The 27,475-nt window shown below is 43.3% G+C and overlaps 1 protein-coding gene across 4 annotated transcripts in view; it reads right to left on the bottom strand.

Moving 5' to 3' along the window:
• The window catches only part of LOC149436208 (dedicator of cytokinesis protein 7-like), a 251,727-nt gene that overhangs the window by 74,078 nt on the left and 150,174 nt on the right, over positions 1-27,475 (bottom strand). For all 4 annotated transcript variants that reach the window (XM_089661880.1, XM_089661883.1, XM_089661882.1 and 1 more), the window contains exons 15-20: positions 23,856-23,973; positions 20,685-20,755; positions 19,112-19,250; positions 17,789-17,890; positions 8,701-8,787; positions 4,638-4,869 (exon numbers count right to left, since the gene is read on the bottom strand). In XM_089661880.1, the coding sequence (XP_089518006.1) occupies positions 4,638-4,869; positions 8,701-8,787; positions 17,789-17,890; positions 19,112-19,250; positions 20,685-20,755; positions 23,856-23,973 (749 nt within the window). The remainder of the gene's footprint in view (positions 1-4,637; positions 4,870-8,700; positions 8,788-17,788; positions 17,891-19,111; positions 19,251-20,684; positions 20,756-23,855; positions 23,974-27,475) is intronic.

The raw sequence follows: 27,475 nt of genomic DNA, 5'->3' as shown, positions 1-27,475 counted from the left end.
GTCAGATGAGCGCAGTCCTTAGTCCAGGCCCAAGTCTAGGCTTGAAGCTTTCACAGGACTTCTCATGTAGCTCCTGCAGGTGACTGCAGGAGGAACGAAAGAAAGGCAAGTATATGAAGCTGGTGGAGCTGTTATTAAAGTGAACCTGTTGCTTTGTGATGCATGGGCAAAGTGCATGTTACCTTTAAGTATCAGCACCGTCAAAGAGACACGGGGGGTGATTTACTAAAATCTGGTGCAGCTCTGCATAGTAACCAATCAGCTTCCACGTTTTATAGCCAAAGCCTAATTGAACAAGCTGAAGTTAGAAGCCGATTGGCTACCATGCACAGCTACACCAGATTCTGAGTGCTCCAGTTTTAGTAAATCTACCCCACCGTTACCTTGCCTATGCAGGGCAAAATGGTAGTGTCTCAGAAAAGACCTTAATGGACCTCCATACAATCAACTTGCCAGTAAGCTCTTGCTACTACTGTGATGGATATGGTAAAATGCTTATTTCGTTTCCTATTGAATATATACAGTCAGGTCCATAAATATTGGGATATCGACACAATTCTAACATTTTTGGCTCTATACACCACCACAATGGATTTGAAATGAAATGAACAAGATGTGCTTTAACTGCAGACTGTCAGCTTTAATTTGAGGGTATTTACATCCAAATCAGGTGAACAGTGTAGGAATTACAACAGTTTGCATATGTGCCTCCCACTTATTAAGGGACCAAAAGTAATGGGACAATTGGCTTCTCAGCTGTTCCATGGCCAGGTGTGTGTTATTCCCTCATTATCCCAATTACAATGAGCAGATAAAAGGTCCAGAGTTCATTTCAAGTGTGCTATTTGCATTTGGAATCTGTTGCTGTCAACTCTCAAGATGAGATCCAAAGAGCTGTCATTATCAGTAAAGCAAGCCATCATTAGGCTGAAAAAACAAAACAAACCCATCAGAGAGATAGCAAAAACATTAGGCGTGGCCAAAACAACTGTTTGGAACATTCTTAAAAAGAAGGAACGCACCGGTGAGCTCAGCAACACCAAAGACCCGGAAGACCACGGAAACAACTGTGGTGGATGACCGAAGAATTCTTTCCCTGGTGAAGAAAACACCCTTCACAACAGTTGGCCAGATCAAGAACACTCTCCAGGAGGTGCGTGTATGTGTGTCAAAGTCAACAATCAAGAGAAGACTTCACCAGAGTGAATACAGAGGGTTCCCCACAAGATGTAAACCATTGGTGAGCCTCAAAAACAAGAAGGCCAGATTAGAGTTTGCCAAACGACATCTAAAAAAGCCTTCACAGTTCTGGAACAACATCCTATGGACAGATGAGACCAAGATCAACTTGTACCAGAGTGATGGGAAGAGAAGAGTATGGAGAAGGAAAGGAACTGCTCATGATCCTAAGCATACCACCTCATCAGTGAAGCATGGTGATGGTAGTGTCATGGCGTGGGCATGTATGGCTGCCAATGGAACTGGTTCTCTTGTATTTATTGATGATGTGAATGCTGACAAAAGCAGCAGGATGAATTCTGAAGTGTTTCGGGTAATATTATCTGCTCATATTCAGCCAAATGCTTCAGAACTCATTGGACGCCGCTTCACAGTGCAGATGGACAATGACTCAAAAGCATACCGCAAAAGCAACCAAAGAGTTTTTTAAGGGAAAGAAGTGGAATGTTATGCAATGGCCAAGTCAATCACCTGACCTGAATCCGATTGAGCATGCATTTCACTTGCTGAAGACAAAACTGAAGGGAAAATGCCCCAAGAACAAGCAGGAACTGAAGACAGTTGCAGTAGAGGCCTGGCAGAGCATCACCAGGGATGAAACCCAGCGTCTGGTGATATCTATGCGTTCCAAACTTCGGCCTGTAATTGACTGCAAAGGATTTGCAACCTAGTATTAAAAAGTGAAAGTTTGATTTATGATTATTATTCTGTCCCATTACTTTTGGTCCCTTAACAAGTGGGAGGCACATATGCAAACTGTTGTAATTCCTACACCGTTCACCTGATTTGGATGTAAATACCCTCAAATTAAAGCTGACAGTCTGCAGTTAAAGCACATCTTGTTAGTTTCATTTCACATCCATTGTGGTTGTGTCTAGAGCCAAAAATGTTAGAATTGTGTCGATGTCCCAATATTTATGGACCTGACTGTATATATATATATATATATATATATATATATATATATATACACACACACACACACACACACACACACACGTTTTTCTACACATTTTTATACATATTTACTTTTATACGTTAATACTATTTCTTTCTTCATATTTCTAAATGTTTAGTATGAATACAAATGTTGTGTGTATATTTTCTGCCTGCTGGGCTTTGTGGTACTTTAAGAAATCCTTGCTTAAGAAATGTCTGCTCACACGCACCGACCCCCCCTCCCATCGTGCCAACGAGAGACAAAGGAATGTTTTTCTTTCTATAGATAAGGCTTGGAAGAAGATCACACCTATAGTATGAAGCAGATTGTTTTTGTGTGGAAATGACCAATCAAAGACTGATATAATGCTTATGCTGTTCTCACATGACTCTTGCATCATTTTGCATATATAAGCTCACTTTCTCATTATAATAAACTAGAAGTGTTCATCGACTGAACTTGTGTGTCAGCGTGAGTCTCTTCCAGTGTGCGCACATTCCAAAGCTAGAATGATTAATTTGGACAGAAGCAGATAATCAATGGACATTTTTAGTCCTTATCTAATTCACTACTACTACTTTTTTTCTGCTGCCTGCAGTAGTAAAAGCTGAGCTGGCGACCAGGGAGGTGGTGATGTCACTTCCCTGGTCATGGCAGTGCCCAGGCCTAGCAGCTGGCTGCTTGACCTCTGCACGGTCACATGCTCCTATATAGAAACAGGTGTGTAAGCATTTCTAACTTCCCACCTTCTGGCTCAGCCCGATGCTCAGACTCAAAGGTTGCCAATGCATGTCATGACTAAGCCCTGATGGTCAAAATGCATTGGCTGTTTTACAGTTGTCATATAGGTTTTGTAAAAGAACCTAAGTCAAGGTGTTATTCCAGTTTGTATCCCAGCGGGGAGATGGAGAAAATGAGCAAAAGTGTCTGTTTAGTATAGCTGGGAAGTTTTTTGTGAGCTTTATGGTGTTGGCATGGCTATTTATATCAGTTTACAGCACTAATATAAAGTAGCATTTTAGTTACATTTGTGGTTTTTGAAAGGCCTCCCCCACTGACCTGCTAATGAACTTGTGGGACTGGTTTATGAGCTCATTGCAGGAAGCTCACTACAGGAAATGAGGTAGCAGGGAGAGGGGGAGGGAAGGATGACTTTGAACAAGCCATGTGCTAACAAAGGACACAGTGGTTTTGAGACTTTGGAGGAGACAGATATTTTGTGCTGGACTCAGGAGCAGCAAGGATCCATCAGAAGATTCCATCACCAGGTAACCCAGGTTAAGTAATTGATTTGTATACTTATGCCTATCACATACATGGTCCATGCTTATTTGTTGGGAAAGATATTATTATTATTATTATTATACAGTATTTATAAAGCACCAATATTTTGCTCAGCGCTGTACATTACAAAGGGGGACAGAACATGTGACAGAACAATACCAATACAATGCAAAACATGAGGGGATTGAGGGCCCTGCTCTTTCGAGCTTACAATCTAGGAGGGAGGGGATGGTGGCACAGGAGGAGAACGCTGTGGGGGATGAAGTGGTAGGAAGAGTGGAGGAGGTCGGCAAGTTAGCAGGGGGTGGGGTAGGCTTCCCTGAAGAGATGGGTTTTCAGGGTGCGCCTAAAGGAGAGGAGAGTAGGTGATAAGCTGATGGGTTGGGGCAGGGAGTTCCAGAGGATGGGTGACACCCTGGAGAAGTCCTGGAGGTGGGCATGGGAGGAGACCAGGGAACTAGAGAGAAGGAGGTCTTGTGAGGAGCGGAGTGTGCGTGCTGGGCGGTACTTGGATATTAGGTCAGTGATGTAGTTCGGGGCAGTATGGTGGACAGCTTTGTACGTCAGTGTTAGGATTTTGAATTTGATCCGTTGCGCAATCGGAAGCCAGTGGAGGGATTGGCAGAGGGGGGTGGCGGAGACAGAGTGGTTGGAAAGGTGAATGAGTCTGGCAGCCGTAGACAGACACCAAGCAAAACATTATATTGCTTTTCCCCCATTGTGGAAATTTCTCCTCACTTCCTGTCCTGGTGACACTTTGTACGTTATAAGGAGTCACCAAGACAGAAATTTATACCTAGGTTCTAAAGAATTAATTTTTAACTGAAATTAAAAAAGAAAAAAAAACCTTTTCAATAGAGTTGCAGTTTGTGAAGGGTCTAAGGGTCCAGCATGTGTGCAAAACCGTAATTTTCCTGCCAATATTGCTTCTACCTCTTAAAACTAGGCGTCAGCCTGCTAGTCACAATGGGGAAACCTGCGAAACCCAAACAAGTTAGATGAACTATAGCAGTAAGAAGAGGACACTCTTGGAGGAGTTTCTTGTGGGTTACAAAGACAAGTCTCTTTATCCACAGCTTGCACCATTACCCTCTACCTAAAAACCTACAACTCTTGTTGAAAGCCTTCTTTAAAGCAGAAAACAAAGGACTGGAGACAACAGAACTGCACTCACCAATCTGTCCTGCGATAACAGGGGGTCGGACAATGAGCAATATCAACTTGTCCAGCAGCTGGTGGCAGAAACAAACCGCTGGTCCAAGAGCAGCCATGCGTACGTTCCCCATGCTGCTCTTCAGCTCGGATTCCACATTACTTTCTGAAATGATGACGTCCTTCAGGCGGAATGGGAAGCTCTGCTCCTCCAAGACCTGAACCAGAGTGAAGAACTTGTCCAAGTGGGGGTCCTACACAGAGAGAGGAGGCATCCAGATAATCAGCTGCAAGCTCTGATACTTCTTAGTAAGCACAATGCTCTTGACCTGGACTGAGACTAGGAAATAATAGGATTTTAGTACTTACCTTAAAGCTAAACCCAAAAGGGGACGTTCCACTTTAAGGACTGCTCCCCCGCTCCCCATTAAGGACTGGCACCTTTGGGGGGCAGGGGGGAGCGGGTACCCGAATTTGACAGGTACCCGCTCCCACTTCTGGTCCGATCATCTAGGTGATCGCAAACGGAAGGTGTCCTCCCTTTCTCCCTGTAGTCTTCTTCTACAGGTCCCAGAAGACTACAGGATCATTCAAAAGGTGCAGCGCTTCTCGCGCATGCGCAGTGGGTATCCGGCTGTGAAGCCGCAAGCTGTCACAGCCAGGTGCCCACACTGAAGATGCCGGCCTCCTGGAATACAGGACGGCCGGTGAAATGGGCTGCGGGGGACACACCACGGGACCGAGGGACAGGTAAGTGGCTGTTTTTTTAAAAGTCAGCAGCTACAGTTTTTGCAGCTGCTGACTTTTATATCTGACAGGGTGAGTGGAACTCCGCTTTAAAATCCTTTTCTTGGGGTCCACTGAGGAACACGGGAAGTCTTAAAGTGGTTGTAAGGCTGAAGATTTTTGCCTTCATGTATTCTACACACAAAAGGTATAAAGCCTTCTGTGCGCATTTCCCCTCACAGACCCCCTAATACTCACCTGAGCCCCCTCTTGATCCAGAGATGTGCATGGGAGTCTTGGGTGTCTCGGTCTCTCTCTCTCCACATTGGCTAATATACAGCAGGAGGAGCCATTGGCTCCCACTGCTGTCAATCACAGCCAGTGAGAAAATGAGGAGAGAGTGTTGGGCGGGGCCAAACTTGAGGCTCTGTGGGGTTGATTTACTGAAGGCAAAACAGACTGTGCACTTTGCAAAGTGCAGTTGCTCCAGAGCTTAGTAAATCTAAAGCTGCACTTTGGAAAGAATACACAATCACGTGCAAGGAAAAAAAAAAGATTTTTTGCTTGCACATGATTGGATAATGGAAATCAGCAGAACTTCTGCTCATCTGCTAAACTATGGATCATCTGTTCTTGCAAATTGCAGTCTATTTGCCTTTAGTAAATCAACCCCTATGTGTCTTATCAATGAATAGAGCGGGGCTCGGGAGCAAGCACACACCAGTACCCCCATAGCAAACGGCTTACTTTTGGGGGCATTGGTCAAGGGGGAGGAGCCAGGAGCACCAGCAGGGGACCCAAGAAGAAGAGGATCGGGGCTGCTCTGTGCAAAACTATTGCACAGAGCAGGTAAGTAGAGCATGTTTGTTATTTTAAAAAAATCAAAAAAACTTTAAAAATCACTTTAAATCTTTGGCATATACTGCCACTTATAGGGAAAACTATGGGTTTTTGGTGGAGACTGCAAGTGGCCATGTCAATGCACATTACACAGGCGTGTAGTACTGTTGATTTATCAGGAAACCCACTCTAAGAAATGCCATGTAGCCATGGCTGGAGCAAATGTAGACAGAACATGGATGCAGCAGTTAAATACCGTTGGGATGCAACAAAGATGAAAAAAAAGTATTTTAAAAAAAAAAAAAAAAGGAACTTCTTAGGATACACAGAGCTATAGCATTCAGTTTGGGGTTACAACTCTAACTGAATTTTCTTGTGTGAAAGGGCTGGCAAATCTATTGTCCAGCCAATGGCATATTGCTCCTCTAAGATATCAAGAACTCATATACACTAGCGGCAGCCCCTGCCACCTCTCTGAAAAACAATCAGTAGTGTATCACTCTTTAGAGGAAAAAAATGTACTTCCTCACTGCCTGTTTTAACCCTGAAATGACCGCACTACACCTGCGTGCATACCACATGATTGCAGGGTGGTTATGGTGCGGCCTCATTTACTTCAACAGGTTGAGCTCGGCTTGAGGTACCGCCTGCTGAACACAACAGGGGTTATAATTCTTGCCACAGCCGTGAAAAATGTGAAAAAAAAACAAAAATTAAATTATTATTATTTTCACCAAAGAAATGTAGCAGAATACATTTTGACCTAAATTTATGCAGAAATGTTATTTATTTGCAAACTTTTATAACAGAAACGAAGAAAAGTGTTTTTTTTTCAAAAGTTTCAGGTGTTTTTTGTTTAATTTAGCAAAAAATAAAAAAACTCAGTGGTGATTAACCTCCCTGGCGGTATTCCCGAGTGTAGCTCGGGGTAAAGTTTCAGTACCAAAAGCGGTAACCCCGAGCTACACTCAGGCTTACCATGCGGCGTTGCTCCGGGATCTCTTCTGCACTTACCTTGTCCTTCGCTCCCGCGATGGGTCCCCTGCAGCGTCCCCGGCCATCTCCTCCGGCCGATGCCGGCATCTGGCTTCCGTGTTCCGGTCCCTGTGACGTCGGGACGTACGGGCGCCGGGACCGGCGGGAAATTTGAACATTTAAAAAAAATTCCTTTTTTTTAAATTATTATTTCATAGCAAAACATTACTGTATCAAACCATTTCACATACATTTTGTCCCTACTGCTTTGTCCTGTGCCCTGCCTGCATTTTTACTGTTCTTTCTGCCTGGAAACTTAGAAAGGTCCACGGCCTCCAAAAAGCGTCCCTTTAGGTCAAAAGCGGTTTTAGACCGGCTAGAGAACAGCGATAGTAAATCAGAACCACTTGCAGAATTGAGTGATGATTCGTGGGGAAATTTGTCATCAGACACTGAAAACGATTTTGCGACTTTGCTCAGTGATGTGTGAACTTGGCGCTCTATTTCAAATTTCAGTGTTTTTGCTTTGATTATATTATTGAATTAAATTTATTATATTAATTTTTATGAGTATTTATTAAATTATAATTTATGATTTTGTGTTTCAAGTTTTATCATATCCGGAATGTTTACTAGACTCTTGTTCGGACAGATTTCAGGGAGTTATTCCTAAATTACAGGTCTACAATAAAAAAAATACATATTTCCATGCAAAAAAATGGTACCGCTTTTGGTACAAAATTCCTGACATAATCATACCGCCAGGGAGGTTAAAGACCACCAAAAGAAAGCTCTATTTGTGTGCAAAAAAAATTAATAACAATTTCATGTGGGTACAGTGTTGCATGACTGCGCAATTATCATTCAAAGTGTGACAGCTCTGAAATCTGAAATTTGGCGTGGGCAGGAAGGGGGTATAAGTGTCCGGTACTGAAGTGGTTAATGACTTAATGACATTGACATTAAATGACATTATATTAGATTATAGTGACATGGTTTGGACCTGCTTTAATGCTGGCCATACACAGCGAAGTTTTCTTGCAATTTATGGCATTTAAAAACAACTTTTGACAAAAATAATCAAAATGATCAAGGCAGCCTAACACAAAGCCGATACGCTGTATACGTAGAAGGCAGTGATGTTGGTAAGTTGATTTCATTTGATCAGTTGCTTTTTGCTGGTTGAAAGTTCTTATAATCCCTACAGGATTGCGGATCATTTCTTAGCAGTAATGCTGGATCCTGATATAAGCACGGACACTAGAGGGGAGCTCTATCCCTCTGTATATACAATGCCATCATAAAAATACAGCACAAGCATGTATGAATTGTAATGAGATGATGTTAAGGTGGTTCATTTTTGTAAGAAATTAAAATGTAATAAAAGATATAAATAATAATAAAAAAAAAATACTGTACAAACATGTAATAATGTGAAAAGAATGACTCAAAAGGTAGGTATATCCCTGAAGACACACACTGGTCTCCCTTTAAAACAATGCTAGGGCATGGCAGTTATAATCAGTCCTGCGTGTATACCAGACCTGTGTGTGCACCGAGGAAGTGGCCACCAAATCCACCATGAAAACAGGTTTATGATTGTCCACCCACTTCATCCCCGGGAGCTGGACCTGGAAACAAGCGCATACATACAAATGGTATCAATAAATGAAAAAACAAACATTGCTTTCAGAAACATATCATTATGAAGACTAACTATATACTTCCCACAGTTCCAGCAGCTCAGAAGCTAAAGTGTTACTAAACCCACAACAGTAAAATCAGTCTGTGCAGTAAAGCATGTTTGTTATACTCACTGAGGAACCTAAGGGGTTAATCCTCTGCATTGTGTAAAAAGGCTGTTTGATCCTGACTTTTCAGATCCTCCCCCTTCTTCCAGTTTCTCCCTCTTATCTCCTGATAATACATCATGTGGAGACACTCTGCACATGCTGAGCTTGGTGTGTATTGCTAGAGAGGTTTTTTTTTTATTCTTCCTCTTGGGAGAGTGCATGTGATCAGCACAGGGCCAATCTGAGAAATATGTGCATTTATTATTTTTTCCCCCAAAAATGTGAACTTATCCTTTAAATTAACGTGTAACAAAATGTTGAAAGTACCCCATGCGCCTTTTTGGGTGTCAAACTTCATACTTTTTTATATTGAGCATTTTGCAGCTTTTAATGCATTTTTTTCTTTTTGCTTCGTTTAGGGTGCTAACAGTAAATGGTAGCACAAATGTGTCTCATGGTTTGTGCACATTCTGTAAATGCGGCCAAAACGACAAGATTTTGTGCACGTTTACAATGCTAAGCGTGAATGCAGTTTTGAAGTGACAGAAGTTAAAAGAAGCCGCATCGAATACATCGAATACTAAGCTCCCTCTAGTGGCTGATTTCCAAATTCTCTCTTTAGTAATATAATTCTTATACAAGGTGTACATAGTGTCAACGGGCATTACTACTGTTTTTATACAGGATTTATATAGCGCCAACAGTATACAATAACAACATTTTGTATGACTAAGCACATGAAAACATGAACGTCTCATCAATATGATCTGTAAAGGCAAACACTGCAATCATAACTTAAAATATGTGTTTTCCCTTCAAGCAAAGACACACGGTGTCCCTTAAAGCGGACATCTGGAATTTCAGATGAGAATTGAATTCTCAGGACTCATGTACACTGCAGCTGATAAACTGACATTCAGGAGCTTTTCTGCGTTTTTTTCAGCAGCCCCTGAACTCTCCCTAATGTATTCCTATGTGTCCATGTACACAGAGTCGTTTACAGTCGTTGTTTTGAATGCACCAAACTTGTGTTCAGAAATAGATTTTATCAGCATTTCAATCGCAAAACGCTTGTAAACGCGGCTAACCGTGTTTATAGGTGTTTGCAAATGTATTTAACTCTTCCATTTCCAGATGCTGTCCAGAGCCTTTTTTCATCGTGAAAAATGCATGCAAAGCGTTTTCCCGGTACTCAGATGGACCCGGTACACCATACTTTGAGGTTTTGCATGCAAAAAAATATGTTAGACACTGCTGCAATAATTTCTGCACAGACATTTATTTATTATTTATTTCAGGTACTTACATAGCGCCGTCAATTTACACAGAGCTTTACATATATATTGTACATTCGCATCAGTCCCTAACCCTCAAGGGGCGTACAATCTAAGGTCCCTAACTCACATTCATACATACACATACTAGGGTCAATTTAGACAGGATCCAATTAACCTACCAGCATGTCTTTTGGAGTGTGGGAGGAAACCGGAGTACCCGGAGGTAACCCACGCAGGCACAGGGAGAACATGCAAACTCCAGGCAGGAGGTGCCGTGGTTGGGATTCGAACCAACGACCCTAGTACTGCCAGGCAGAAGTGCTAACCATTTAGCCACTGTGCTGCCCAGAAATGAGCTGGAACACATCCAAACACCACACACAAAAAAAAAAGTGAATCTCAACAAATACTGCACTCTCTATTTCTCTCAAAATGTCTGAAATAGTTAATTTTTTACTGTTTTTCAGTGCTTTCTGGGCATTTGGGTGGGTCTCCTGAGCTTATCTTAAAAAAACACTTCTAAAACGCAAACGCGCATAAACGCGGTATGCAAACGTGGCTAAACAGACTTTTTTTAATCTACGTTTTCCAGCAGTCAGTTTCCATCGTTCAGAAGTGTCCCGTGTACATGGGGCCTCAGTCTCTGCAACCTAAAGGGTAATTACTGGACCCATAAAAGTGCAATTAAACTAGGACTGCTGGAGGACAAAGTCTGCCCATTAAATGAGACATACAAAGATTTTCCAACATCCGATAAATGGAACGGTTGTTCCAAGGAGCAATTTGATTTCTTTCCATTTAAAGCAGCCGGAACATTTTGTAGGCGTTGGAGAACACAATGGCAGCTAAAACACCGGAGGATCATTCAGCACATCCTGCCCGGGGCTATGTCTGTAACTGCAATCACGGTCATTTCTGGCAGCCCAACACCCAGATCTGTTTTATCCATTAAAATTGAGGAAATACTAAAGAAAAAGCCAAGTTCGGGGGGCCTGCTTGTTCTTGTTCCATGACTTTTGTCTCCAATCATGTTATCAGATTCTTGTTAGAGAAAATGCAAGCCAAAATACACTGCTACAATTAGAAGGCTGTTTGGCTCATATGTAGAGCGTCATTTATCTGTGAAATAGAGGAAGGGATCACAGAAAAAGAGAAAATTATTTCTTGTTCTTAAAGCGGAACTCCACCCAAAGGGAAAGTTCTGCTTTAAGGACTGCTCGCCCGCTCCCCATTAACCACTTCCCGACCGGCCGTTGCATATAAACGGCCGGACGGTGGCAGTGCAGGGTCGGGTGGCCGTTTATACAGTGAAACCGGACACAGTGAAACACCGATCGTCGGAGGGGACCTCTGTACGAGGTCCCGATCATGTGATCACTGATTGGCCAATCAGTGATCACATGCAAAGTAGTAAGCAAGATGTCACTTGTGACATCATTGCTTACTACGTGTGAAATCTGTGAATGATCACAGAGGTCACATGGTACAAGGCTATTCACAACAGGCTTGTACCATGTGACAAGCTGTGACCAATCACAGCTCACTCAGTACTTCTCAATGAGTGCAAAAATGCACACAGAGAGGAGGAGAAATGATTGCTTTTACATCCTATATGGGTGTAAAAGCAATGTGTAAAAAAAAAAATCTTCATCACCCCCCACAAGTAGTACAGTGTCACCATGGTGACACTGTACTGCTAGGGTGACAGTATGTAAAAAAATAAATAAATAAATAAATAATAATATTAAAAAATAAAATTAAAATGTAAAAAAAAAATGTTTAAAAATTATAATTTTTGGGTATAAACTAATTTGGATTTTTTTTTTACTAAAAAGATAACGGAATAAATTTTGGCAAAGATTTATGATGAAATATTATTTATTTGCAAAATTTTATTTAAAAAACACTTTTTTTCAAAATTTTTGGACTTTTTCATTTACATAGCAACAAAAATAAATATCCCAGCGGTGAATAAATACCACCAAAATAAAGCTTTATCTGTCTCAAAAAATGGTAAAAAATTCATTTGGGTACAGTGTTACATCACCGCACAATTGTCATTCAAAGCGTGATAGCGCTGAAAGCTGAAAATTGCCCTGGTCAGGAAGGGGGTAAAAGTGTCCGGTGTGGAAGTGGTTAAGGATTGGAACCTTTGGGGGGTGGGTACCCGAATTTGACAGGTACCCACTCCCACTTCCGATCCGATCGCCTAGGCGATCGGAAGCGGAAGGTGTCCTCCCTCCCTCTCTGTAGTCTTGTGGGACACGTGACAGGTCCCAGAAGACTACAGGACCATTCATGAAGCGCGGCGCTACTCACGCATGCGCAGTGGGTACCCGGCTGTGACAGTTTGTGGCTTCACAGCCGGTTGCCCACACTGAAGATGCCGGCCTCCTGGAATACAGGACGGCCAGTGAAACGGGCTGCAGGGGACACACTACGGGATCGTGGGACAGGTAAGTGGCTGTTTTTTAAAAGTCAGGAGCTACAGTTTTTGTAGCTGCTGACTTTTATTTTTTGACAGCGTGAGTGGAACTCCACTTTAAGCTTTAAAGAGTCTTGTGACTCCTATCAATGGATCCAGGCATTAGTCAAATACAAATGTAAATATAAATATTTTATCTTGTAAATAAAGAAACCCTGTCACGTGCCCATATATCACAAAGTAATGGGGTCTCTTTAAAGCCCCACCTTCACCCAACCCAATATACTCACCTTCACAATGCTTCTCTAGAGCTGCCCCTCTAAGAGGGAGTGACACTCAAAGAGACTCTGTTGCGTTTACTCATTCAGGGCAAAGTGGTAGTGTCTTTTTAAAGAACCCATCCAACCACCCAATAATCACCTTCACAACACTCCCCATCTGGTTCCTCTGCAAAATATCCAGTGAGTCCAGGTAATTAGAAGCATGTGTCCTACTCCCATGATGCAGTGCTAGCAGCCAATGACAAGGCCTGAACTTCTTTCACATGACAAAGGTGAAGACATCATCACCTCATGTAAAGTGCCAACACCAGCCTTCAATGACAGATTGCTGTGAAGGTAGTCTGGGTGGGCTTTGAAGAGACCCTGTCACTTTGCCCTATATAGGCAAGGCAACAGGGTCATTTTAAGTAATGCTCCTCTTAAAGTGAACTTTTTCTTATCTTTTTTTTTTTTACTGTGAGGCTTGCTGTTTTCCAGTTGATCACCTAGGTTGTGATGATGTAGTATCGGCCCCCCGCAGACTCCTGAGATGTCCATACCACACAACCTAGGAGGCAGTGTTTCAGTAAGAGACAAAGCATTGCACTATTCCAATCCTGGCCATGTTTAAAGTGGTTATTATTATTATTATACAGGATTTATACAGCGCCAACAGTTTGCTCAGCGCTTTACAATATAACGGGAGACAATACAGAAACAATACAGTGCAATACAAGAGGGATAGGAGGGCCCTGATCCTTGGAGATTACAATCTAGGAGGGAGGGGCTAGTGGTACAAAAGGTAGTCACTGTGGGGGATGGACTGGTTGGAAGAGTAGAAGATTCCATTATTAGCTGAGGGCAGGATAGGCTTCCCTGAAGAGAGAGGTTTTCAGAGATCGCCTAAAAGTGAGCAGAGTAGGCGATAGTCTGATAAATTGGGGTAGAGAGTTCCAGAGGATGGGGGAAGCTCTGGAGAAGCCCTGGAAACGAGCATGGGAGGAGGAGACAAGGGAGCTAGGAGGAGGAGGTCGTGCGAGGAGTGGAGAGTATGGTTTGGGTGATCTTCGAAGACAAGATCGGTGATGTAATTTGGGGCAGAGTTATAAATGGCTTTATGAGTTATTGTTAAGGTTTTGAATTTTATCCGTTAGACAATGGGAAGCCAGTGGAGGGATTGGCAGAGAGGGGTGGAGGACACTGAGTGGAGGTCAGTGGAGGGATTGGCAGAGAAGGATGAAGGACACTGAGTGGAGGCCAGTGGAGGGATTGGCAGAGAAGGATGGAGGACACCGAGTGGAGGTCAGTGGAGGGATTGGCAGAGAGGGGTGGCAGATACAGAATGGTTAGTAAGGTGGATGAGTCTGTCAGCAGCATTCATGATAGACTGTGATGAGGTAGGCCAATGAGGAGGGAGTTACAATAGTCAAGGCAAGATATAACAAGGGAGTGAATAAGTTGCTTAGTGGTTTCCAAGGTTAGGAACGGGCGTATCTTGGAGATGTTCTGGAGGTGAAGTCTACAAGATTTGGACAGCGATTGGATCTGGGGATGGAAGGACAGATGGGAGTCTAGGATTACACCTAGTACCCTGGCATGAGGGGAGGGAGTGATGGTTGTGTTATTGATCTTGATGGAGAAGTCAGGGGAGGGGGCACGGACAAGTGGTTGTAAACCCTTACATATACCCAGTGAAGTGACTGACCTCAGGTGATACACAGAGATGAAACAAATCCTCCTACATAAGTTGTATTGGTTTATCTGTAGCATTCTCTTCTCTACATCTGTTCAAAGTCCAAAATTAAAAAAGCTTGTCTGAGTTCAGAAAGCATGGGGTGGAGAGCTGAAATTTCACACTGCAGAGCTCAATGAGATCTCAGAGCGGATTGGAAGGAAGGGACACCCCCTCCACACAGCTCAGGAACAAAGCTGAGGCTGTCAATATGCTGGAGGTCCCTTCCCTGTCACCATTTTTCTCTTGGTGTCAGGAATCGCTATATGCTGATAGCAGAGGAACACAGCAGCAGACAGAAAAAACTCTTAGTGCTCTGGATTGAAGGATTGAAACAAGTACACACTATAGAGGGATATGCTTTGTTCACATTTCATGTCTGAGGTTTACAACCACTTTAAGGTATCTAGGACCTGGCTGAGAGATGCCTGGCAGATCTGTGCATGCATGAGATCCTGAAGCATCATTATAGGGCGGCTATGAAAATGAGGAAGAGACAGCCGGCTCCCCATGATGGGAGTTTCAGGATGGTAATGCAGAAGCAGAGCAGCACAAGGAGAACTACATCTGCAAGCAAGACAATGCTGGGACTCCATGGACTAGTTTGTATTTTTTTTTTTATCATACAGGGACGCTTATTAGAAGAGAAGTTGCGTTCAGCTTTGAATAGGTAGGGTGAAGTTCATCCTTACTGGGTGACAACACCTTTGTGTTATCCTTTTCTTACATTCTCTAGAAAATAAACACAATTCTGGCATCGCGAGTGAGAACCCCCATAATAATAACCCCCCACCTCACCCCCTTGGTCTCAGCCCGAATCACACACCTACTGAGCGACATATCAGACTGGATGTCACTCCACTTCCTTAAATTGAACCTCTCCAAAACCGAGTTTCTTGTCTTCCCCCACAGCCCGGACACCACCCCCCATTGACTTCTCCGTCACATCCAACAACGCTACCATCAAACCCGCCCTGCAGGCCAGAGTACTTGGTGTCATTCTGGACTCCAACCTATCCTTCCAGCCCCAAGTCCAATCTTTAATAAACTCGTGCAGACACCACCTCCGCAACATTGCCAAAATCCGCACGTTCCCAACTCCAGAAACCACTAAACAGCTCATCCACTCTCTCATCATATCACGACTCGACTACTGCAACTCCCTCCTCACTGGCCTGCCTCGCCGCTGGCTATCCCCGCTTCAGTTGATCCTGAATACGGCTGCCAGACTCATTCACCTTTCCAACCGCTCCGTTTCCGCCACCCCCCTCTGCCAATCCCTCCACTGGCTTCCGATTGTGCAACGGATCAAATTCAAAATCCTAACGCTGACGTACAAAGCTGTCCACCATACTGCCCCGAACTACATCACTGACCTAATATCCAAGTACCGCCCAGCACGCACACTCCGCTCCTCACAAGACCTCCTTCTCTCTAGTTCCCTGGTCTCCTCCTCCCATGCCCGCCTCCAGGACTTCTCCAGGGTGTCACCCATCCTCTGGAACTCCCTGCCCCAACCCATCAGATTATCACCTACTCTCCTCTCCTTTAGGCGCACCCTGAAAACCCATCTCTTCAGGGAGGCATACCCCACCCCCTGCTAACTTGCCGACCTCCTCCACTCTTCCTACCACTCCATCCCCCACAGCTATCTCCTCCTGTGCCACCATCCCCTCCCTCCTAGATTGTAAGCTCGAAAAAGCAGAGCCCTCGATCCCCTCATGTTTTGCATTGTATTGGTATTGTTCTGTCACATGTTCTGTCCCCCTTTGTAATGTACAGCGCTGAGCGAACTATTGGCGCTTTATAAATACTGTATAATAATAATAATAATAGCCACAGCAGATGCAGAGTCGCAGGCCCTGGTCCTCGTTCAACATCTACCAAAATCTTTAGTCCTCATGCACACGGGACGTTTTTACAGCGGCAGTTTTTGGCTTTTGACGGTTTTTTCTACAGCCTGTAAACCCCCCCAGCATGTTATCCTATGTGTCCATGCACACAGACTGTAATCAACGTTTTTTGGCTGGAAAAAAAACCCAGGACCAGTGGGTTTCTAGAGGAGTCTTTTAGCTGTAAAAACGCACTAATGCTGAAAAACGCGGCAAAAAGCGGCAAAACGCCACAAACCGCTAGTAAAAAAACGCTAAAACCGCAAACGCGGCTAAATGCTAATGCAAAAATGCTAAAAAAAAGCTGAAAAACCTCACGTTTTTAACGTGACTTTACACAGCTAATGTTACCAGCGTTATAAAAACACCCCGTGTGCATGGAGACTTAGAGATTGTGTCATAAGCAGGGGCGGACTGACAACTCATGGGGCCACCGGGCAATAGGGGATCATGGGGCCCCTGTGTCCTTGCCCAAACTCAAAAAAGCCTATGAAAAAGGTACCAGGGGCATCTCATGTGGCCCCCTACTGACCCCGGGCCCTCAGGCAGTGCCCAAATTTCCAAATGGTCAGTCCGCCCCTGGTCATAAGGGATGCATGGAGGTTGCCATTGCAGTCCTCCTATTGAAAATACTAAACACCTGACCGTGTCTGACTTCAGTATGTTTCAGACATAGCCCTGAAACAAGCATGCTAAAAAAAAAAAAAAAAAAAAAAAAAAAAAAAAGTGGAGAGAAGATGATGGTTTTCTGTTGGGCTTCCAGGAATTTTCATTTTAAATTCTCTATAGAAACTATTGAGTACTGTCCATGATACTTTTTTATTTGCACTGACATACAATATTTCCTGAATCTTCGTTAGGGCAAATAAAAAAAAGTATCAAGGACAGTACTCAATTGTTTCTGTCGCAAGTACATCAATTCGGCTACAATCACTTCAAGCAAGATGGTGAATTCTCTATAGAACTTCAGGTGTCTGGAAGGGGTTAGGCACAGAGAAGTATTAGCCCTACTTGTTCCAGGTCAGGGACTCAGAAATCAAAGCCCCACAATGACAGCCAAGGAGCTGGCATTTCTAAAGGACAGTTCAGCAATGGCAGACTCTGTTAATCTCTCATGACAGCGTCCCATCAAATATTAGTTTTGGGTGGAATGACCACTCAAGCGGTTGCCCTAGACACCTAAAAACATACGCATGGTAATATATAGTACAATGGCAGTCACACATCTTCCATTCTATTCCGGATATACTTACGTCAGGGGTCAGCACTGAGTAGCTGGGTGGAGGCTTTTCCACAGACACCGGGAGGGAGAAGGCTCCGGTACGAAGTCTCCCATGTTGCAATAGTGGGATCCACTGTGAAGAAAGAGGAGTATCATTCTATAGTACACAGTCAGATTTCAACTGTCATTTTTCTAGGGCAGGGGTGAGCAACTGTGGCCCTCCAGCTGTTGGTGAACTACAAGTCCCATCATGCCTCTGCCTTTGGGAGTCGTGCTTGTAACTGTCAGTTTTGCAATGCCTCATGGGACTTGCTGTTCTACAACAGCTGGAGGGCCACACTTGCCCAACCCTGTTCTAGGGCTATGGATCACCTTACCACCACAGCAATGCCTTAACCTGTGTCAAGGAAGTGGAGAGAAACAGACTCACAGGCTGTGAGGCAGGTGGAAGCTCTCGGACAAACTGAGAAGTGGGCTGTTGATCCCCCAATGTGGCCTGCCTGGCACTCTTGTTATGGAGGAGTCCCCTGTATGGGACCGAAGATTGTGAAGGAAGACACATAAGAAAGGTGCAGAATTTTAATTTTCTGGTCCGTCGTGAATTGGGTTTGCAGTTCAGATTCTCAAGAAGATAGAAATTGTAGCCCATCGCTTCCCATTTCGTAAGCTGCACCTTGACCCGACGTATTGGCGGAGAGCCATTTAGCCGACTTTAATCGTTCACATGGTCCATTGTTTGGAAGATCCTTATCTGCTGTTTTGGTGATCTGGAGGAGGATTCAAGTGACCGGCTTTCTGGATTGTGTAACAAAGCATGACTGACCACTCTTAACGGGGTCATGCCTTTCTGGTAAGCCTTCTGTAGTAGTGGTTGGTGACACGACAACTGTCCTTGGATTTCTTTTGTTTCATCACATCCTCTGGGACTTTTCTTTTTAGATGGACTATTTTTTTGACACATTTTTCACTGTTTTCTTATGATTATTTGTAACTTTTTAAGCTCTGCACTTTTATGTATTTATTGTTGATTGCCTAGTATCAGGGTTTTGTGTTCAGCTGCTATATGTTTTACACCTCATTTTTGATTATCTTTTGTGGTTCTTATTAGCGCAGATATATATAGATAGATAGATAGATAGATAGATAGATAGATAGATAGATAGATAGATATAAATACACACATATATATATATATATATATATATATACACACACATATATATATATATATATATATATATATATATTTAAACATTAACCTGTTATCACTGTGTCCAGATATCAACGTGTCCAGACCCCAATGGTAAAGTCTTGGCTGAAGGCAGATACAGTTATAGGAACAGAAAGCTCTCACCGTATAGCCAGCAGGAGTCTCCAAGGAGGAAGTCTGGTTCTGCCGGCAGCTCACATGGTAAAAAGTGAAGAGAAGATGATGGTTTTCGGTCATGTTTCCAGGAATTTTCATTTTAAATTCTTCATAGAACTCCGGAGATCTGGGAGGAATTTGGCACAGAAAATGTAATGAGCTAAGATGACAAAATGTAAGCAGGACTCAGGGCACATACACTCACTAAGCACTATATTAGGTCCACCTGTTCAATTCCTTGCAACAAAATTGCTAATTAGCCAATCACATGGCAGCAACTCAATGCATTTAGGCATCAAGACGTGATGAAGACGACTTGCTGAAATTCAAATCGAGCATCAGAATGGGGAAGAAAGGGAATTTAAGTGACTTTGAACATGGCGTGGTTGTTTGGTGCCAGACGGGTTGGTCTGAGTCTTTCAAAAACTGCTGATCTACTGGGATTTTCCCACACAACCATTCCTGGGGTTTTCAGAGAATGGTCCGAAAAAAGAGAAAATACCCAATGAACGGCAGTTGTGTGGACAACAATGCTAATTAGGTGACTTCTCATGGCAATTGGTTCCCCTAGATTTTAGTTAGGGGTATCAGAGTAAAAGGAGTTGAATACAAATGCACTTTTCAGATATTTATTTGTAAAAACTATTGAAAACTATTTATCATTTTCCTTCCACTTTACAATTATGTGCCACTTTGTGTCGGTCTATCACATAAAATCCCAATAAAATACATTTACATTTTTGGATGTAACATGACAAAATGTGGAAAATTTCAAGGGGTACAAATACCTTTTAAAGGCACTGTATGCCCTTGCATGTTAGTCTATGTGTCCATGCACACCTAGGTGATTAGAGGCAACCCCCCCCCCAGCCAGTGTATCCAGGAGCAGTTGACTTTAAGCAGAAAAAAATGCTTGACGCACCTAAGCATGAGTTAATTTCAATGGCCAGAATAATTTATTACCCAACACCTAAACGTGACGCCTAAACGCGTGACACAAGTTTCAAAGCTCCAAGCGTTTTTTTTTTTTGCTCAAATTCTGTTTCCAGGAGGAAAGGAGTCTAGGAAGCTGTCCAGTGTCCATGAGGCCTTATTGACACATGCTCTTACTAATATTACTAAAATCTCAGATTTTTTGCCAGGGCTTGTTCAAGGGGTTGTGGCGAGTCCATAAATTAGCGGTCAAAAGAGCGTTAGAGCTGTACAGTGACCCGCTGCATTCTAGAACTGATCATACCCCGTTAGCTTTTTTTTCCGCTCGGCCTGAAAAACCAACAGATTCCTCCATTCATACAAATGAGGTGGATGGAAGAATCTTTCCTGATGCTGTCAGAATACAGTGATCAGCAGCTGAAAGCGACTGTCTGCAGGCGATGAGCAAGAAAAATATTTCCAGTGTGTCAAGTTGATCAAATGATTGACTTCTGTCGAGCGGAGATGGCCACGCACTGATCAAAATGTGGCCAGTCATTGCTGAACTAGCCGAATTTTGATCAGTGTAAGGCCAAGCTTAAGGGGAACAGGACACATAACACCACCAGATGAGAGAAGAGATACTCACTTATTATGATACACCACAGCAGTGTACGCCTCAGTGTAGTACTCACTGCAACTCGACTTCCCAAATATCACCTACAGACAAAAAGATTGGATACTAGATAAGGAGCAAAACAGAGCTGAGTAAAAATTCTAGTCACCAGTTATGGGCAAAGGTACCCAATCTACTGCTGTATTTGTTTTTTGCAAAACATTTTATTCTGGTAAAGCTACACTAGATTGCCAAAAGTATTGGGACGCCTGCCTTTACACGCACATGAACTTCAATGGCATCTCAGTCTTAGTCCGTAGGGTTCATTATTGAGTTGTAAGATAAGAGGAGAGAGAGGTGCGCCAGACTAAGTGCATCCGGGCGTAGTACCAGAGGCAGGATGGAGGAACTGGATGGGTTCCAGGGGCCACAGCTAACATGATGACCAGGTCTCTATCACTGATCTCAGAGGAGGAGCAGGGAGGGCAGATGGGTATCCAGGGGGCCACAGTGCGGATGAGAGCCGGGTCTCCTGGTAAGCGTGTGCACCTCTCCAACCTGCATGGGTTGTGTCACGTCGGTGGAACCAGCCTGGAACGCAAAGATGGCTGCCGGGCGGAAGTGACGTCAAGACGGAACGTGAAGCCGCAGGAAGGGGGCGGTAACGCGTTTCAGGTATGATGAAAAAGCGTAAAGCTTTGAAACGCATTACCGCACCCTTCCTGCGGCTTCACGTTCCGTCTTGACATCACTTCCGCCTGGCAGCCATCTTTGTGTTCCAGGCTGGTTCCATCGAAGTGACACAGCCCATGCAGGCTGGAGAGGTGAGATCGGAGATAGAGACCTGGTCATCACATTAGCTGTGGCCCCTGGAACCCATCCAGTTCCTCCATCCTGCCTCTGGTACTATGCCTGGATGATGTCCGCTTTGCATTGATGCCTGAATACTACTTACCTCCTGTGAGGTATATTGTGTGCAATAAATTGATGATTTTATACTGCACTTAGTCTGGCGCATCTCTCTCTCCTCTTATCTCCCATTGCAGAGTTCCGCTTAACTCTAGAGGGTGTAGCCTCACGTCGGTGCCATACCCTACAGCTTTAACATCACCCCCCCCTTCCAGGAACTACCTATGTGATTGTACTGTATTATCCCCATCTCTCCAGCAAAAAGCTCATTGCTATATACTCCAACAATTTTACCCCTTCTATGGAGAGACTCTAAATATCCCCACAGTTGAACTTCCTTGTTTTCCCTATTACCCATGGGACTATAATATCCATAACCACCTCTCCTTCGCCAATATACTCTCTTCATTATTGAGTTGGCCCCGCCCTTTGCACCTATAACAGCTTCAACTCTTCTGGGAAGGCCGTCCACAAGGTTTAGGAGGGTGTCTATGGGAAGGTTTGACCATTCTTCCAGAAGCACATTTGTGAGTTCAGGCACTGATGTCGGACGAGAAGGTCCGGCTCGCAGTCTCCACTCTAATTCATCCCAAAGGTGTTCTATGGGGTTGAGGATAGGACTGTCACGTTCCTCCACCCCAAACTCGCTCCCCCATGTCTTTATGGACCTTGCTTTGTGCACTGGTGTGCAGTCATGTTGGAACAGGAAGGAGCCATCCCAAAACTGTTCCCACAAAGTTGTGAGCATGAAATTGTCCAAAATGTCTTGGTATGGTGACACCTTAAGAGTTCCCTTCACTGGAACTAAGGGGCCAAGCTCAACCCCTGAAATACAACCCCACACCATAATCTCCCCTCCACCAAACTTTACACAATGCAGTCAGGCAAGTACCGTTCTCCTGGCAACCGCCAATCCCAAACATGTCCATCGGACTGCCAGACAGTAAGATTGGTCACTCCAGAAAACATGTCTCCACTGCTCTAGAGTCCAGTGGCAGCGTTCTTTATACCACTGCATCCAACGCTTTGCATTACACTTGGTGATGTAAGGCTTGGATGCAGCTGCTCGGCCATGGGAACCCATTCCATGAAGCTCTCTACGCACTGTTGTGCTGATCTGAAGGCCACACAGAGTTTGGAGGTCTTTAGATATGGACTCTGCAGACAGTTGGCAACTTCTGTGCACTTCAAAATGCACTGACCCCGCTTTGTCATTTTACGTGGCCTACCACTTGGTGGCTGAGTTGCTGTTCCCAGTTGCTTCCACTTTGTCATAATCCCACTAACAGTTGCCCGTGGAATATTTAGTAGCCAGGAAATGTCACGGATGGACTTATTGCACAGGTGGTAACCTATCACGGTACCACGCCAGAATTCATGGAGCTCCTGAGAGCGACCCATTCTTTCACAAATGTTTGTAGAAGCAGTCTGCATGCCTATGTGCTTGATTTTTATACACCTGTGGCCATGGAGGCGATTGAATCCAATGATTTCGAGGGGGTCCCAACACTTTTGACAATATAATCTATATTCAAATAATAGGCACTCCTGACAATCCTCCTTCATAAATGTTCAAAAAGGTGAATAATAAGCACAATTCTTGGCAGAAAAGGTGGGCAGGGCTCCCTCTGGTGACCAATGTCGCTCTCCTTCAAGGAAGATAAAGATCAGGTCAGGCCACAAATTTACGTACCTCCCTCTTCCCCCAAAACACTTTCAGCAAAGATACTATGGCATGCAGGTACCACCACTCACTATATTCAACTCCAATAAAAGGTAAGTAAAAGGCTTTAGCTCAGATCCCAGCTCATCAGTCACGCCCGACATGTTTCACCCATTACTAATCTTAGAGGTCATGAGCTCTATGATTAAGTCCAATATGAGTGAAACATGTCAGAGGAGCGTGACCAATGATTTGGGATCTGAGCTAAAGCCGGTCTTTCACTTACCTTGTATTGGAGTTCAATAGAGAGTGAGGTGGTACCTGCATGCCATAGTATATTTTGGAGTGGGATGTGCTCTATGTCTGCCAACACCTGAATACAGACTGTAAACCTGGGAGACTGGTATTGCAGGCTTGGCGAGGCGCTGATCTATTATGATCTTTCAGCAAAGATCTTATGTCCTGTGTTACTGGTCAAACCAATACCTGCCCGTTGGAGCCCTGAACTCCCTTTTCTGTACAAAGACAAGTACTTCACAGACCCTTTTATCCTCTTTCAGCCTAGAGGAGTAGTATGTCAGGACACCAGACGTGTGTATTATAATAGAACTCCAATCTGTCTCTAGGCTCACCGGCAAAGCTTGGTTGGGGTCCTCTCCAGCCATGAACTGGACCTTCACTGCAATATTCCGCACAGACCCCTGGCGGCTGTTCAAGTTAAGGGACCGCGGATAAACATAAAGAAGGTTCCTGCAAAGGGAAAAAAAAAGGCCATCTTAGTTCTGGGAAATATAATGTGTTAATGATTCCTAAACCTAGTGCAGTTAAAGCTTAAATCCAATAAAACAATTATTATCCAAACATAAGCAGCATGTATGTTTTTAGCAGAATCTGTCTTTTGCGCACTTAATCAATATGTGCAGTAATCCAATATGGGGGGTAATAGTACTGACACTAGTGTTGGGGGTTGTTACTGCATTCACTGACACCAATGCTGGGGTTATTATACTCCAACTTACTCAGTGTGCATTACGATACACCTGCATAAAATGAAGCATCACCAAAATGTTTTGGCACAACGCACTGCTATTGTGTGACCCCCTGGAAGTGTTGGGGGTCACCGTTAAGGCCCTCTGTAATTTTCAGGTTGACAACCACAGTTTAATACATACACTACAAAAGACGTCAGCTGTGTGTTGGAAGACATTGCTCCCCATAATGCGGGGTTGGATTAAGAGGCCATTCAAACTTGTGCGACTTTGGGGTTCAAAATCGCATGACAAGTTGCACCCTATGTTTCACAATGAGTACCATTCATTTCTGTGTGACTTCAAGTCGCAGCAACTTGTAAGTAGTTTATGCACTACTTTGGTACGACTTTCATGCAACTAGAGGACCATAGACTTCAAGAAAAGCCTCCAAAGCCGCACCTGAATGAAAAACATGCAACTTGTGTGTGACTTTGTAGAGTTTAATCGTTCTTGGTCAATGGCAAAGTCACACTCATCGAAAGTCGAATTAAAGTCGCACTGTAAAGTTGCAATGAAAATCGCACAACTTTTAAGTGCGAATGGAGCCTTACCCATTAAATTCAATGAAACCTAATTTCCTATAAAAAAATTATGTGTTTATAGCAGCCGATCAACGTTTTTAGCCCACTTACAGCAAATAGTAAATTAAAGTGAACTGGTCCAATTTGGTTGGTTAAATACACCACTGAAAGTGTTTTTTTCCATATGTTTTATATGTGCAAAACACCTGTTGATCTGATACTGGACTGTGTGTATCTACTGCTGCCATGTTAGATCTGCAATTTTGTGTTTATGGCATCTTGTCTTTGTATGGCGATTTCTTTTCTGTGCCCATGGACAGTGGGGTACGGAGCGGAGCACTTAATTCTTTAAGGGATATGCACAAACCACCATAGTGCACTACAAGTCCCAGCTTTCAAAGTCCAATGGCAATGACATCCATAAATCAAATGGGGCCACACAAGGAAATCAAGGGTCACAGGGCAACTGGATCCTGCAGCTTCCAGATAGGGATCCAGGATGATCCAAAGCAGCTCAAAAGACAGAAACACAGGAGCGCGGGATCCACTTTAGAATAAAAGTGATTTATAAAACAATACAAGCATAGCACACCTACATTGAAACCAAGGTGGATAAAAGTCAATGATTTTTAAAAAACAAAAATTAAAAAAAATCAGGTTTTATTTAAATCGGATTTTTTTTATTTTAATCAGATTTTTTTTAAATAAAATGCTTTTTGAGGAAAATATATTACCATCCAAAGGTTATTCCATCATGAAATAAAGATTAGTTTTTTAATTATGTAGAATAAGGCTGTATATGTTTAATTTTTTTGGTAAACAAATTCCATGAATCCATTCACAATGTCATGCTCTTCCAGAGGTTTTTGTAAGATTATTGGGCAGTTTCTCTGCCTACAAGATATTATCACAGATGATTGGTTTACTTTTGCAGTTCTCAAAACTGAATTTGACTCAGCGGAGATCACATGACTCTTCTTCACAGCAAAAATGTTATAACATGAACAGAGTTAAGAAAAAGACCTTCATCCTAACTTCTACAAACCTATGAATACAGAATCAACCCCTTCACTGCTAAGTTTCAAGAAGTTCAGTGAATAGAATAGAAACAATATTTTTCTGATTGTTTGGAGTGGAATAGATCTGCACAAGAAGAAAGTGACACTAAGTGTGAGGAGGAGGAAGGGGCTGACAGTCTAGGTTTCTTAATATATATATATTCTGTTTAGCCAAATTAGTTAACAAACATGGATGTTTAAGCCAATCACATATGCTGGAATGTTATTGTTTCAGATGAATAAATCTATTTAAAGTGTTATTATTAAGGTAATGATTATTTTTCTCCTTCCTAAGTACAACAGAAAAGTTGTCCAAATATGAATGATTAACCTATTAAACTGGGGATAAAAAAACTAATATGAAAAGTTGTTATTCTAAAAATCTTCATCTACTTGCATATTAAAGTTATACCAGCAAGAATTAGTCTTTATGTAGAAAACTAGGATTTACATCAAGCCTTACTGACTAGTGATTTAAATCAGTTTGATTTAAATCAAACCCACCCTGATTGAAACCGGATGTAGAGCAGCGTAGGAAGCAGAGGGCACTAGCAGAGAACCGTAGCTGGCAAAGCTGTACTAAAGAAGCAGCAGCTCCCAATCTCCACGCCAGCATTCAGAAGACCCACGCTGACAGCTGTCAAAGAATCCACCAATAGACAGCGTTCTCCACCACTGAGTCCTATCTTGTGGCGACCTCTACGTGCAAAGGGCATACTGGGGCGGTAAAATGTTTCGAAGGGCATCCCCTTCTTTCTCAAACCCCAGAAGCTGATCTACATACGTTTTAGCTGTAAGGGTGCTATGTTTTTTTTGTTAATAAATTAATGCTTTTATTATACTGTGGATCCTGTGCTCCTGTGTTTGTCTTTTAATTCTTTGTTAGGCACAGTTTGTGCCGATTTTAGTAATGTTTCGATTTTTATAACTTTTAAGTGCCTTTTAAGTGGTAAAATCCAAACTAATAAAAAGAATAAAAGAAAACCCAGCAGATCTTGTCAAAAATTTAGAGCCGTCATGTATCCTCTGCAAACTTGCTGGGTTATCTCCCAGAGTCTATTTAGCCCTCCCAGATCCTATACTGGACTACAAATCAATTGGTGTCTATGTTCTAGAACTGCAGACAGTGGGACTGATTCAGCAGTTTAGCAAAGGACAGTGCTGACACCACTCAGTCCATAGAAATGCTCTGTGTCATCAGCCCAGAATAGGATATTAACCCCTTTGCGCCTCCCGGCCCTTTAAGGGTTCCAGAAGCCGAGAGGCGGGCGGGGTTTTAGAATCATGTGTTGCTGTCATGGCGGTCACATGATCAGGAAAGGTCTCGATTGAAAGAGGAGATCAGGAGCTTTCTGTGAGTACCGAACGTGTGCGCGGGGAGCGCGCACTCTCAGCACGTCTTTTTAAATACAACGCAAATGTGCGGCCACTCGGCGTCTAGGCCCAGACGCAGAGAGGCCGCACATTTGCGTTCGGCTGGCGCCAAGAGGTTAAGAGCACACTGCATTTCTGGCAGATTAACAGGCAATTGTCCTATACTTCTAGGGTCTCTAAGGGGATAAAACGTGGGAAAATGTGTGAGACCCTTTAGGGACCATTCGCACCAGAACGTGCTGCGGGAAACCCATGTTTCATGACCTCA

The sequence above is a fragment of the Staurois parvus genome, unplaced genomic scaffold (genome assembly GCF_062004578.1).
Source record: "Staurois parvus isolate SC_StPar_1 unplaced genomic scaffold, SC_StPar_1.0 ptg001400l, whole genome shotgun sequence".
In the NCBI taxonomy this organism is placed as follows: domain Eukaryota; kingdom Metazoa; phylum Chordata; class Amphibia; order Anura; family Ranidae; genus Staurois; species Staurois parvus.
The sequence above is the reverse complement of the archived record's forward strand: the minus strand, read 5'-3'. Positions and strand labels throughout refer to the sequence as shown.